General features: G+C 34.7%; 1 protein-coding gene across 10 annotated transcripts in view; it reads left to right on the top strand.

Moving 5' to 3' along the window:
• The window catches only part of PSPC1 (paraspeckle component 1), a 57842-nt gene that overhangs the window by 28666 nt on the left and 13285 nt on the right, over nt 1-15891 (top strand). For 5 of the 10 annotated variants that reach the window (XR_009485344.1, XR_009485343.1, XR_009485342.1 and 2 more), the window contains one exon: nt 2826-2995. The exons of 3 other annotated variants lie outside the window; for them this stretch is intronic. Coding sequence is in view for 1 of the 7 variants with exons in the window: in XM_059838683.1 (XP_059694666.1) it covers nt 2826-2995; nt 6075-6260 (356 nt within the window). In the remaining 6 variants the exon portion in view is untranslated. Of the gene's footprint in view, nt 1-2825; nt 2996-6074; nt 11774-15891 lie in introns of those variants that run through there. 2 more of the 10 variants (XR_009485348.1, XM_059838683.1) reach the window with 2 other exon arrangements.

The following is a 15891-nucleotide window of genomic DNA, read 5'->3' as shown; positions in this document are numbered from 1 at the left end:
AGTAACACTGAACTGCTACTTTAAAATATCCATAGCAAATAAGTGTAGTATTTATTTCTACAGAGGCTGGATTTTAAGTTCACTCATCATAGAGGTTTTGGTTTCTTCCCAGCATATTAACTCCGTTAGTACAACCAAAATGATTGACCCCAAAACCTTACAGTAGACCTTTAAATAGTAGAACTTTAGTTGTTGACAGTAGCATCCTTTCTTAATATTTCTATTGGGATTATAATTAGCTATTGGGATTGTAATTTTATTTTTAACTTACCTGTGCCATTTATTTTTAACTTAACCTGTGCCATTTGCAACTTTTTAGAATGTGGGATGGAGGGAGTTGGAATATCTCTAATAACTGAAATACCTGAATGATAATTTTCTTAGAAAGCAGAGTACCTCTATGACAGATTTAATAAGTGCCGACTTATGCAGAACTGCTCATTTTTACAGCTTTCTGTGACAAACAATTTCTGAGAGAATATGTATACTTCATCAAAGCATTTAATTGGCTCTGTAATGCTCAGTGCAGATTATAAACTTAAATATGTAGAAAAGGGGCTTTTTTGGGGAACCATCTCTGCATTGAGGGACTTTCTTGTGGGGTGCATTTCAGACATTTAGAGTGGACTTTTTCAGACCTTCACGTTGCAGAAAAGGACTTTTTTTTAGTGTCTGCATTGTAGCATGAACACTAAAACTGCTTTCCATCTGTTGCTGAACATAGTCCTGTAAATGAACTCCTCACAGCAGTGTCCCACCAAAAAGAAAGGACAATTAAGTGGTTAGCTCTTAGCGTCTCTTAGGGTCTGCTTTGGAGATAGGAGGATTTTGGAGGACCTCTGAGTTACAGCTAATCTATTGTAGTGGCCTCTTGCTGAAAGTATACAGGGCCCCAATCTCTCCTTGCATTATACTCTGTAGTTTTGCTCCTTTCAGATCTGACTGCCTGAAACAGGCTCAAAATTCTAGGTTTGATAGTATGAGTTGCTATCTGCCGCCCTGGCTACGTTTGTATGGTATGGAGCATGAGAACTTTGTGGCAGTTGACAGATAAGTGACACACAGTGTGAGTGCCCGTCTGGCTCAGTTTAATTAGGCTGATAAGCAAACTAATAGCAAGTAATTCAGCATTTAGTTAATGGCACTACTGCATGCACTAAGTGCTGCTACCATCATGATAGTTCTGCAGAGTGCTTCTAGACTCTGAGAATAAAGGTTTCTCCTTAGATTGGCAGTCTAGACTTCTTTTCCTTCTGTATCTAACTCAATGGGTGACAGTAAAAAACCATTTTAGAGCATATGCTCCTGTAATTTTATTGAATTGTAGCCCAGTCTTCTACCTGCTGCATGAACTGCCCATGTGTATGGATAGGTAAGAAGCATCCAACCTTTGACTTAATGTTATAGGGAGAGGTCTAGGAGTTATTTCATTACTAAGCTCAAAGACTTCTGCTTTTCAAAATTACAGGATTTCTGTCACTTGTAGTAAACTTATTTGGCACTTCTCATGTGCTACTGTGTAGCATGCATTGTTTTTGCTAAGGAGTTTTTGATTGGCCTGATGTATATGTGATCAAACCCAGGTTTTCAATTTTAGCAGCAATATCTTGAATGCCATGGTTTCACTGGCTGCTGTGACATGGTGTTCTCCAGGCAAATAATTGAGATGTAATGGTGCATGCCTGCGGATAGTCACAGTACTTAATCTGTGTGAAGTGGCCTTCTTTGAATGATACGTATTTATTTATTCATTATTTAAAAAGTGTAGTTGTGGTGAGAAGTGAGAGATTTTATTTTTAAGATATAAACAACAGGCTCATTAGTCTAGCAACGTGTCATATTTCTTTATATTATGAAAATGTATACTTAAAGTGTACATTAAATGCCGAAGGTATGCTTTCTTTCATTACCAAATTTTGAATGCATACTTTGGGCTGAAGAGGATGGATTTTTGTGGGGAATGGGAGGAATGCATCAACACCAGCCTTGAAGTTGATATTTCATAATAGTAAGGTGTGAGGTAGATCATCAGTCTGTTTTCTTATAGCAACATGTGAAAATACAATGAAGGCATTTTTACCTATGTGTTCAGTAGGTTAGTGGGTACTGGCAGAGTGATGCTTCTAAGTATAATATTACAGCTAAATTATCTTCTCAGAATATGTTTTCAAGATTTCCTTCTACTTCTTTGATTCAGACTTTGGGAGGAGATTGTACTGTCATTTCAAGCTCTAACAAAACTACTTAGTTTTCTGGTACTCAGACCGTAAGAAATTACGACTAAATGCAAGATTTTATTTATTCCATATTGCAAATAATTTGTTGTGAAGTTAAGTACCATCTCTGTTATTGCTGTTAGGCCTTAGACTACACCACTACTGTACACTATATCAATTAACATACTACTGGTAGAAGACTTCTTGCAAATGTACATTTCATCTGTTAAGATCCCTAAAGAGCCAAGTTGCCTTATAGCTGTCAATACCTGTAAAATCACTTGAGATTTTTGCAAATTTGTGGTGTGCATCCTCCATATAGATGCAATATGAATGTTTTGGTTCCTGCACAGAAATTGTACAGCTATATTTAGCTGTAAAAGTTGGGATTTTCAAATACATGAGGCAAATTATGTAATGCAGAATAATAGAGATTATTTAAAATCTGTTTAAAAGCAGATGATTGAGATAAATGTACAGTCTCAAAGAATATATTTTTTTCCAAGTATTTGAAGTCTTGTACATTTGGCTTTTTAAATATTGTAAATTGTTTGTTTGTTTTTGTAAAATTAAGATAGGACAGCTCTAAGTATAGATTGTTTTGCATAGATGCGTTTAGCCCAGCACCTGCTGGTAACCAAGGCCCTCCTCCAATGATGGGTATGAATATGAACAACAGAGGAACTTTACCTGGCCCTGCAATGGGTCCTGGTCCTTCCATGGGACCAGAAGGAGCTGCAAATATGGGAACACCAATGATGCCAGATAATGGAACAGTGGTAATGTATCACAAATTTAATTCCTTTGAATAGCTGTCATGTCTTATGGCCCATTTTTCTTACCAAAGGTATTTTCACGCTGAGTAAGAATTTGTTACATGTTTTGGATCTGTTAAAAGTAATTGATAAAACCTTTTCATCCAAATAATTTACAACCAGAAAGAGAAATATTTTTTTTTAATATTACTGTGGAAATCCTATTTCCCTTAGGAAGAAAAATCTGTTAGTTTGGACTTTTGCAGTTCTTTTCTTTAGTAAAACTAAATTCTGTCAATTAGCTTGTTGGGGTTTTTGATGAACAGTTAAATGTTGGAAGGTGCAAAGTGTGAAGATATCTTTGTGTAAACAATTTAATTTTTTAAAGATAATTAAGTGTTCTTTGTATTTATTTTCTAACACTGTTAAATGCATGTAATTGACAGTAATTGTGCCACTTAGGAAATCAGTAGCCAACAGCTGTTGGTAACTGTTATATCAATACAGGAAAAATAATATTGCCCAATTGCCTCGGGTAATAAGGAATGTCTTTTATATGTCTAGGATTTTTAATCAAGAGTAGATAGGCCATTGGGATGCAGTTAAAGCACTAGCCATTCTTGCTTTATTCTCATAGCCAGTCACTTTTCCTAGCTGTAATGTCTTATGTAGAGAAACAACTATATAATTTGAAATCTGACTTTTACGTATCTTTCAGCACTGTTCTGATACTAGATTAGTGGTGGTGTGATATAATGGAATACATGGTATTAACAATTAGTCTGTTACAATTTTATTGGAACACAGAAGCATTTTGTAGCTGTGGTTTTTTAGATGTACCTTCTCAACAATATCTGTCTGTGATTGAACAATCTGTATAATGAAGTTTAAACAAAATCCTTTGTTCCATAGAAGAAAATGAGATTTCGATTTTGCACAAAATGCATTGTGGGTCTGGTCTTAACCAGATAAAAAGGAGAGGGTCTTATTTCACATCATATGAGCCAGCTCATTTTATCAGTTGTGTCATTTCTCATAAAGTGGAGAGCATGCTATTCACAAAATACTGGATTTGGAAATGCTTTTGCTGGAGACCACTGTGTTACTGGTCACCTTGAGAACCATCTCTTGTGATTATATAGACACTGAAAAAGAGGTGTGTGGGAAAGGACATGGTATCATAAATCACAGCATCTAACTTAAACTGTTGTTTTTCTACAAAAAGTCATTCCAGGTATGGAAATGTAGGAAATATACTGACACTTGAAAATGCATGTTTAAAAAAATTCTTTTGCCTTTCATTTTCTTATGCATGCTTCTGAAGGACAAATTAGATTTTAGTTTTTTCTTCGTTTTGGTCTTTGAAGGTTTTTAACTTGGAAGGTCAGGCCGCTGCAGAAAGGCATAGCCTTATTGTATTATTGCTGTTGTTAGAATGACACTTTAAAGATCCTTTGAGGGCTATCTACTAAAACACTGTTACAGTTATTTGCCACTGAGGGAAATGGAGAATATGCTTTATAAATTACAAATTTAGTGTTTTTAATTACCTTGAAGGGAAAGCTGTAGCAATCTCCCTTTTGTTTCACTGCAGTCTTTTGAAACCTGAATTGTCTTTGAATGTAACATTTTGAAAGTAGCTTCCACCACTTACTAGTGTAGGAAGTTAATTACTGGGAAGAGGGGAGTAAGTGATAACTTACTTGTTGAAATTCATATCCATTGCTAGCCAGCTGGCATGCATTAAGATAATTTTAAAACAGTTTTTACCTAGTGCTACAGATTTAAAGGTGCTTTAGCTCAGTTGTAGATCTTTATGCAGCTCTTGAAGTAACCATTCTCATATACAGTGTTACATTTGAAATGATGCACATATATACAACCATGATCTAGGTTGCATGTACTTTTATCTATATAGATAAAATGCTAGGGTTTTAGTTATGTATGCATATATATATATATATATATATATATATATATATATATATATATATGAATTAGCTGACTCCAGAACTGCTGAGCTCTACTGCTCTTACTGGAGTTAGGCTTTCAGAAGAATTCTTTTCTGATTCAGGCATATAAGTAAAGTACTAGTCTTAAATGTCATTATTGAACTCTGAATACCTGGGGAATTGATGTAGATCTCTGTGCAGAAGGAATTTCTTCTGAAAGCATAACTGTCATTAACTGGTGAATGATGAGTTATTTCCACATCTGATTGTACCGTGTATCTATGCTTTTAATGGTTTGAGTTGCAATTTCTCCATGTGGAATTCTGTTTTTAAACACTTAAATACTGAACTGTAAGTGCTCAGATGGACTTTTACTTAAAAATTAAGGAAATAAATATGTATAAGGATATATACCCTTATTAATATTAAGCATAGAGCCAAGGAAAGTAAATATGGAAGATTAATTGGATTTTTATCTCACACTGATATTTCAGAATGAGCCTTAGTTACATACAGAGTTTTTTATAAACTAGGAATAGTCCAAAATTACACATTTTGTCACTAGTGTAGTTTTGTTTAGATGGAATTTCAGAGTTTTAAAAGCCTTAACTAAAGATCTCTTAAGTGCCATACAGAAGGCTAACTCCAGGTAGCCTGGACTTGAACTATCCATATATATGTGGGTATAGAAGTCTTAAGGCGATTAAAAGAGTAAATGCAGTGTCTAGAAATACAAAATCTGATTTCTTCTCCTGCAAGTTTGACAATGTTTCTCTGTCTAATTTATTTAAAGGAGAAGCTTTGGTATGTAAGGCACAGTAGGGCTCAGATATAAAACTGTTTGCTGTCTCCTCTGTTACCTAGAGAATATGTATTGCTTCTGATGTGCCTGTAAGGATGAAGTTACATTCAGCACCAGAGTTGGTCTTAAGTATTGTTTTTCATTTTTAATTTTCTTTACAAAGTTGGAGCATAACATTAGCACTCTTTAATTTCCAGCTCTTTTTCCGTAATAACTAATTGAATTGCTCCTTTCTTCCTTCTATGTGTGATCCTGATTCTGCTGGACTATCTGCTGAACTCCATGACAACATCACTTGTGGTTTTTGTTGTAACTCACATTTGGCATGTTCCAAATGGACTTGTGCTAGCATAATGAGAGATTCCCTCAAGGAGGCCCATCCCAGATGGGTTCACCTCTGGTTAGTAGAACGGGCTCTGAGACTCCTCAGCCGCCAATGAGTGGTGTAGGTGCCGTGAGTGGTGGACCTGGTGGCTTTGGTAGAGGAAACCCAGGGGGCAACTTTGAAGGACCTAACAAGCGTCGCAGATACTAAACCTTAATTCATTCCTTACTGTTTTAGAAATTCCAGTAAAATTATACAGTGATATGCCTTTATAATTTTAGCTGTTATCTGGAAACGGTTCTATTGTTATTGTAGTCTTTAAAACAGTTTCTTTTGTAAAACTTTTTTTGTATTCAGTCATAGGCTTTGTAGGATAGAGCAGAAACGATGCGGATCATTATGTAAGGCAATGTGTTTGTGACTAGCAAAATGCAATGTGTGACTATGCTGTAAAACGTGCAGTTATCTGATTACAATAAAACAAAAATCACTGGAAAGGATTTTGGGAATCTTATTACTAATACTGAGTAAGAATAATTTTATGCTTAATTATAAGTGGCATCATTTTCATTTTTACGTAGTTTCTACTATGTGTCAAGAAAGTTCCATTCTTAATAGTGTTTAGCTGAACTGCATGGTGCAGTACATATTATGGAAAACTTAAAACACAGCTGCTTTTGTTTTGACTTTCAAAGAGCATAAGATTTTATACAAAGTGTTCTCAAAGATGGTGTGTCCTTGCATCTCAATCCACCATTGCAAACTTAGTCACAGTAGGCTTATCAACAGAGGTTATCTGTCAGATAAATTATTAGAAAATTTAACTTGGGAGGGAAAAAACCAAAAAAGGAATTCAAAAAAAGGAATCTTTATGTGTGCTTTATTCATAACAGTATGAGTGAATTTACCTAAACCATATTTATAGAGGAGAAAATTGGTTGTGACATCTGTGTGTTCTGCTGATGGTTAAAGTATTTCCCATTGCTAGCAAGGAGACATTTCTGCACGCTGGTCAAAAGCTTTCTTCTGTGTTTGCACATCATTATTAATAATTATACATTTTCCCTAGTGGTTGGTTTTAATAAAAACATGTCTGTTGTCAATGAGTAGCTGTTATTTTAGGAAGCAAATACATGTTTTCCAGCGAAAATAAATGTTCAGTTATAGTTGAGTAATATGCATTTGGAAGGATTACACAAGTATTCTTCAGAAAGGTTTTACAGAACAAGGAATTTGGAAAATTCCATTTAGAGCACAACTCAGGGTAGATTTGCTGATTGAGTTTTAAGATAAAACTGGTAGTAAAGCTATTAGGAAGCTTATTATGATTTTGTTTTTTCAGTCTCGGAAGATGATGGAAAAGACCTATTGGTTCTATTCCTGTGATGGCAAATAAGTAGGGATATTGATTGGTTACTATTACTCTTTTTCCTGTGCAAAATAGTTGTAAAATAGTAGTGATCTTTTTTATCAGTTCATGTGCATTTTCAGAGGTAGACAAAACTAAATTTTATCTGCATAAATTGTGATGCTCTTTTGGTTAAAAACTGATTTGAAATAACCTGGTGCCCTATTAACATCCAGATGGTATGAACATAGCTCAGCATGGGATACAAGCAGCTGAGAGGGCTTGTGTGTTACTTGTTAATGTGGCAGTGATTGGCTTGGTGGATTAAATTTTGAGCAAATGGTTAACAAGAAAATTGCCATATTGCTGGCATTTTGGAAATACACTGTTACTTAAAGTGCCCGTGTATATGGCTTAAGATACTGTTTTCATGCAATTCAGGAGTTACCTCTGTTAAACTAAGTATGTAGGTCCTCACTTGGGACATCTGCATCTGCTAAGCATTTTCCTTTATATTGTCTTTAATGTTGCCATTTTTTGCTTGACTTAACATATGCCACACTTTGTAATACAGTACTGAGTTACCTTTAGTCTGGAATACTCTTTCCCCTTGGTATATGTGTCACATTATAGCATTCATTCTTAAAGTAAGCCTCAACCAAACTGCAAATGGTTTTCCTTTACACACTGGTCCTAAACCTCAAGATTTGGGAAAATTGTTTTTTCACTGCTATAAACTAGTGCTTGCATATGGCAACTAGTTAAACTCTCTGCTCTAGTGTTCTTTACGCAGTTGAAAATACACTTTACATTGGTATCTAGTAAGGCATCTAAATATGAGGTTACTTTTTTCCTAATATTTTCTGCCCTTGTACGTGACTTTTTTTAGGGGATTGAGGAAGTATTGGTGAATTGGTAGGTCTCAACTGTAAAGCTGTGAACTTGTGAACAGTGAACATGTTTTAAGTACAAATTAAACTGAATTCAAAAGGTTAGTTCATTTTCTTCAAAGGAAAAGGCTGTGTTGTTCAGAGGTTTTAGCTAGCTCCTGTATATTTGTTTAGCTATGTAAACCCTCCTCCTTATAATATCTGAATATATTTCAGAAGAACATTAAATACACTTCAGAATGAATCTTCAGAAGTTGTTAATACTTTCTGTGCCAGCTTTATGCTATTTTAAGTGCATGTTCGTTGCACTGTGGTTTTGGTAGCAAGTGGAGATACGCGTGTATTTGAAAATTATTTTAGATTTTATTTAACATTAGTGATTGTTGTTCCACAGTTGTGACCTGCCCTTCCTGTAAATCTCTGACTTGGATGGCTCTGCTGCATGGTAGCAGTGTATTTGTCAGCTGTCCTTACTGCAGAAAATAATCTATTTTTAAATGTCTGTGAACCAAGTCCTAACAAATAAATACTGAAATGTATTTTTGGGCAGATTGTAAGGAGTTAATGAAGAATGCCTTTTGTAGCTGATGACATGCTGCTATTTTCATCTCTTAAAAGTTTTCTTTGGGATGCTTGGCTTAACTCTAAAGGCAGTGCTTCTCATTTTGCCAAATGTGGTAGTAACTGATCCTAGCTATATAATAAACACCTAATTTTATTGAAAAAGGAATGGTCACAAATTGTTTCTTAAAAAAGTGTAGATGTGGCCAACCAGTGTTTTTGCGTGAAGGTTCTGCCCTTCTGCTAAAGTGATTAATTTTTCTTGATCCTCGTTTGGTGGAGCAGTTTATCATTTTTTCTGTGTACAGTGGTACTCAACTACATTTGCACTGTTTGAAGTCCTGACACTCTGCTATATGCTATGCTAAAACAAGTAGGCTTGGAATATACGTGAATCTGCCAACTACAGTGCACTTACTTTTACAATGTACTTACTGAGCTTTTACATTATTCCTGAAGTTTCATATTCCTAAACTACCTAATTTTCCAGAGAGATACCATTTTGGTACTTAAAGCTTTACTATTCCATTAAAGTTATACATTGTTCTGACCAATGTGCTCATTAGATAAAGCACATTGATGTCTTGGGAAACTTTGTGGCGATCCTAATATACTTTACTGTATTAATTTCCTAAGAAAATCACTAACTACTGTGGATTACCTAGAAAGAAAATTCCTGATGTGCAGTTGTTTCATATGTTGTCCACATTTTTTTAATGCAGTTGTACATAAATATATAAACAGGAGATTCTTACTAGCATAAAATTTAAAATAGATGGCAAGAAGACAGTATGAACCAAATAATTAATTTAATTTTAAGCATAAGCTAGTAGGATTTTATCGTATGCATTTATTGAGGATCATTCTGATATAAAGTATGCCGCCATATTCACCAAATTCATTTCCCTCTTTTCCACTCTTGATTTCAGATACAGAATAATTTGTAATTACAAATACTTTGAAAGGTACTACAAACACAATGACGTTGATGAACTGTGTCTTGCTAAACAAGTTGCAATCTCCCTTAAGATAACTTGGCTTAAAAATGCTGAAATAACCAATCTAAAGGCAGATTCTCAAATGAAAACCAAAACCCTGTAGGCCTTTTGAAGGGAGAAAATATGCTTGGAGGTGAGATGTTCAGCAATTAACTGGTGTGCACTGGTGGCATGAAGTTCATTTTATTTAAGTATGTTGCAGAAACAAATTTTTTTGTGTACTTCCTAATTTATCTATTTTGTATAAGAAGTTGATTTTATTGTCATGGTTTTTCCCTTCCTAAGTCAAACTAAAGCGTATTGGAACTACTAAATTAGCACAGAATGCAGGGTAGCAACTAAAATCAGTTTATGTTGGACCACAGATGTGAAGGGGTTCTAAATCCCATTCCTGAGACTTGAAGTGTTGCATATCCAGTAGTTTTAGAGTCTGCATGCAGCATCTTTTATTAGCTTGTGCTTGTGGCCAGGAGTGGGGGACTTCAGAGAGCGCACACTTCCAATGCAATCTAATTGTCTTCTCAGGAGCGCTCAAAGGATTAATACGGGCACTGTGCTGTTATTAAGATGCTCATCTTGGAGTTTGGTGCTTTCCATGGGCTGTTAACTCACTCCTAGCATGAGGGAATATTTGTCCAAACTTTCCCGACTAATCAGTGGTAAGGAGGGAGTGAGTGTGTCCTATGAGAAATGCAGAGGTTGGACATTACTACTTTAGATTATTGGCTATTCAGTGCTAATTTGGTGGGAAATGTTGAACTGTAGTAACCTGAAAGCATTTACTTTATTAAAAATTAGCTTACTGAAATGTAAGAACTTAGTAACAATAAAAGGATTGACTAAAAACTTGGAATACCTAATGTCAGGTATAATTTTTTCCATTTGATTGTTTTTATGTTACCTTTTATTACCTTTCCAGATATACTGTAAAGTAGTTTTAGCAATCTCACCAGTTTAATGTGTTTTGTTGATGGTTTCAGGTGCTTTCCCATAAAGTATTTTAAAAATCGTAGCTGTAGGCATTTCAGGTGTGTTTTCACAGTAATCCATGAAATACTGGAGCTAGTTATAAAATTGTCTAAAATGTTACTTGTAGAATAAATAAAGTGAACATGAAATTTTCATGAAAACAGTATTTCTTATGTTTTTAAATGCATGGAAACAAACCCTCAATGTGTTCATTTTCAGTGGGATAGATTTTTAATAGGTCTTTTCCATCTTGAACTTCCTTAAGATACTCTGAAAGTTTATATAACTGAAATTTGGAGGCATCCTTATTAATGACCTCAGCTTGACTCTTAAAAGTAGTGCGAGAAGTTTCTTCTGTTTGGAACAGCAGCCCTTTTTTTCCTAATTGAAGGAGCTATTCGGAAAATCATTCAGAGATAAGCACAGCATGCTTACAGGTAAAACTATTTAAAAAACCCTCTGCTCTAATGTAAATATTATTGTATACACAAATCACACTGAAAGAAAAAAAGCAACTTTGTAAATGTGGGTAAAAACTCAAGTGATTTGTATGTGGTCCCTTGAGTGGAGAATACAATGCTCATAATAAGAAGTATGAGATTCAAAAGGAACTGGACTGTGTTACTATACGCATGTGGATAAGATTTTTCCATTTGGTTGGGTAAATGATTTGTCTAGAACTTCCATTGTTCCTCGATTTACTAGTGTGCTTTTATGTCTCAATTTCTGTAGAGTAAAGCATAGCTGTATAATTTGATTGAATTTACATGCTAACTGTATGCGGGACGTTAAGTGCTTGACTTGAAAGAATTGCAGTGAGAATAAAGATACTGTTCTTGACTTTAAGTAAAAACTGCATAGATCCTTGAACAGGAATAAGTGTGGAGGGTCCTGTATGTAACTTGAACAAAAAAAATGGGAGAGAGGGAATAAAGTAACGTAATAAAAGTGAGAAAAGTGTGGTTTAATTTTATATCTACAGCTGATTCACAGAAATAACTTTTAAGTCTTATTCTACATGAAAACCACAAAGCAACTAATTTTTAATAGAAGATGTGGAAATACCAGTTACATTTATGTCTTAGATTTTTGGAACTAATTTAGTTTTGTGCAAGTGGCCAAAGAATAGCAGAAAAACTGAAATGAATTAATGTTTTAAAAATATTTTAAAATTCTTGGGTTGTATGGTGGGATCACTGCAGTTGGATATTTCTCTTCTGTGTTGTTTTTTGTGGCTGAATACAGCAACCGTATACAGCATACACACACCATGTAAGTATGTAACAGCTAATTTTAAGGTTGTTAGCCTCTCATCAAGCTAGTGAGAATCCAGACTTAAACCTGAGTGCATCATAGACAGAGAAGCGCCAAACAGAAGACCATGGTAAAGGAAAATGAAATAATACATATCTATTACTAGTAATGGGATGGGATTAAGGTATTTTCATTAATTTTTTGCCTTAATTCACTGTAATAAATTTTTTTTGTGTGTGACAGGGAAACTAATTTTATTATCCGTTAAAGATAAAGAAAGAAAAAAAGAAATCCCCAACAAAACGCCTCTCCCAAAGAAATCCCCAAACCCTAAATACCTCAGTGTACAACACAAACCCAAGCAAAATGTGTTTTCCCACTTTAAATAAAAATGTATACTTAAGCAAGGTGGAAGAGAAAATAAATCTAAAAAGATGTAAAAACCAAAAGGGTTTGCTGTAATTTCTTTTGCATCTGTTAGCTCTTGATGTTCTGGTCATTTTCAAGTGTTGCTTTTTTAAAAAAAAAAGTTCCATTACTGTTCATTATTTGTTATAAAAGGATTTATTCTACTAAATTTATTTATTGTTACTGAGTTTTCAATATTTTTATATAGTGTAAAATTGCATTAAAAAACACTGCATAAACCAGCTATTGCAGTACTGTAGAACGAAGTCTTTGAACTGCTAGCTGAATTGATCTTCCAGGCTGCTTACAAATGTTTTAAATATTTTTATGTTAATGGAAATTTGAAATATTTAAAATAATCCAGTACATGCCTTACTGCAGATAGGAATAGCCTTTTGCCCTCCTTGCTGCTTGGTCCTGCTCCCTTTGTGTCCCCAGGCAGGAGACACAGGTAAAGGCAGGTAAAGGAGACTCTGTGAGAATTATTGATTCTGCTCATTTCAGTGTGGAAGGAAAGACGAGCAAGAAGGGACAGTAGAGCAAGACTCTTCCTACCTGTGCATCCATAGGGTATTTAGTGCTACAGACACAGAGCATAGTTCAATAAATGTTCTCATTAAGTGAGTTGGGAAGAAATACATAGCCTAGAACAAATGGGTAAGAAGTGTGTCAAGGAGTTGAGATGTCTGAATAACATGGTTATGGTTACATTCTTGGTGATAGTTGGCCAAGAGGGCAAGTATTTCAAGTGGTGAAGAAAAAAATGTCCTCTAAAATGTTGAGCCAAATTTTATGTGAGCTTGATCTGTCTGTTCACTTTCTGCAGTTACCAAGAAGGTTACATGCAAGCCAGTAAAAAAAAGGAAAATAGTGTTCTTCGTGATTTCTCCAGGAGAAATTATATACACAGTTGCTTTAAAAAGAAGCAAGACTATTCACATGTACTTTATCTTGGAAGAAAATATAAAACTGCCATTACAAAGATGGGAAAAACAGTCTTTTAAAGTGCTAACATTCTTCATTTTTGACCTGATAACCCTGTGTTGTTCCATACATTATGTTCTGCTTTTAAGGGAGAGAGCATGTGAAAGGTAAGCCACAGCTGCAGTTTTAATCAACTTCAAATAAAAAGCTTTCCTCAGAAGACACACCTGTAATAATGAAACAGTAGTTCATCTTCAGTTTTGTTTCAGTGTGGAACATTGTGTTTCTGGAATTTAGCACTGTACCAGTTCCAGTTCCACATCTGACATTTTCAGAACCAGAGCTGTGACAAATCATACAAATAAAGTTTTTGCCTTAGTGTGTGAAGAGTACAATTACTGCAATTCAAAAACTGAATCTTGAAGAGTTTTGAAAGAAAGTGTATGGAAGAATTGTCATCTATTGCATTGCTGGTTTAAAAGTGAAAATTGTCTACTTGGCAGCAGGGATGGCTGCACTTCTAACATTATTTTAGGCTATGTGTCAGTTTATTATTGCCATGTTATACTTTGTGTAGTTTTTGTAATACCACTTAATGCATGTTTGACATTTTTCTTGCATCACACTTGCATAGTTTCATATATTATTCACACTGATGAATACAACTGTCTGTAGATGGGGGGGTACCAGAACATTGTTTAGTATTATGTAACTTGTTTAGGAGGGTTTTTAATTTATAAGCTTGTTTTCTGTCTTGTGTTTACTCTGGATGTTCTGAGCAAAATGAACGTTTTCTACTTTATGTGGCGAAAAAGTAGCAAGTAATGAAAAATTGGTTATTAGGAAAGTAAATAAAAATCCTGGATGCTTCTTACTGTTTGTAAAATGACAGCTGATTCAGGAGAATAAAATCACTTGGTATACTTTCTGCATGATTATTCTAGACTTTTCCCTGCTTACAGCACTCTTAGGGATCATTATTCAAGGTTACAAACAAAACGTTTAATTTCTGTCTGGTTTTAATCCTAACTGTGTTTACAAGGCAGTAAATTAAACACAAGTGTCTCAATGTTTGCTCTGAATAGTACTCTTAACTCCCCAAGTTGTATTAAACATAAGGAAAAATAATTTGTTTGAGTTTCATAGTTTTTAAATACTGAATTAGCCAGTCCCCTGGGGGGGTGCAGTGAGGGTGGAGGAAGCACAGATTTGTGAAGAAATCATACTCTAGTTTTCAGTTGCATTATGTTCCTGGGCATGCATTTTTTACTCTTTACATTGGGCCCATTTGTTACAAAGATTTAAAAGAAATATCATTTATCATATTTCATCCAGTTATAAGTTCACTGCTACATTGTAAAAATCAGAATTGGTTAGTTTAGGCACACTTACTTTACTGGAGATCATGGCATGTAGTATAGATATCAGAAATAGGGTAATTCAAGTGTTGGTAGTTACTGGTGATATGTTGTTGTGCCTTTAAGCCTGAATAAAAGCTGATACATACTGAGCATAAAATGTCTTAAAACTGGGTGCCCAGAACCTTGATGCTGAACTTGCATTTCTGCTTTATTGCTGTGATAATCACAAAAATACAGGTTATACGAAGGAGGGTAAAGGATTGATTATGGTGTGTTGCTTGGTTTTGAGGTCTTATGTGGTATTGTAGAATCTTCTTTATATGATTGCTTAAAAATCTACTTTTTTTTTTTTTTTTTTTACTGTCTTGTATATTTAAAACTGTCTGGTGTGAAGGAAGCCAAATGATATATCTTAAAAGAATGTGGGAAAACTGTTTCAATGGAGGTCTTACTTGAGCTCTAAATCATTTACTGGTGTGACACTAAGGACTTCACTCTAACCTTTACACTACAATTACATTGAAAATTGTTCAAGCTTCTGCCAAGCTTTAGAAGTGATGTGAGGGTGTAAGGTGACATGCTCACTGTAGGATTGGGCCAAATTATTAATATTTGATGCTTGTCACCAGCCTGCTCTGGTTATCCTAAACTATTCCTTTTAGGATTTTGTTTCCTTTTTTGTACTCTAGGTTTTCTTTTGTTGTAAAAGGCTTTATGTTTTCCTGATGATATGGAAGATATGAGCTGTATGAAACCTTATTTGGGGGTTCTAACACTGAACTTTATGGAGATGGTTTAAAGCAAGGGAAAGATGTCAGATGCACAGTAAAAACCAGTTCTAGGATTTGACTAGGATTTGACAAGTTGTTACATACCTCTTCATATGTGTTTTGTTAGTATGTATCGTGTATGTTTTCTTAATCTGTTGTGCCTTTAAAATGGATTTATGTCTCTTTCTAAGGGAGCAAAAAATTTCATTCTGGATTAATTTAATTTCATTGTTTCTCTTTTCTGTAATTACACAATAATGAAGTGACAGAGAGTACATGAGAACTTAATAGATAGTTACTCTTTCTGAACTCACAGATGTTTGCAAATACTAATACAGAAAAGTAAAAGTAGATAAGT

The sequence above is a fragment of the Haemorhous mexicanus genome, chromosome 2, assembly GCF_027477595.1.
Source record: "Haemorhous mexicanus isolate bHaeMex1 chromosome 2, bHaeMex1.pri, whole genome shotgun sequence".
Lineage (NCBI taxonomy): Eukaryota > Metazoa > Chordata > Aves > Passeriformes > Fringillidae > Haemorhous > Haemorhous mexicanus.
The sequence above is the reverse complement of the archived record's forward strand: the minus strand, read 5'-3'. Positions and strand labels throughout refer to the sequence as shown.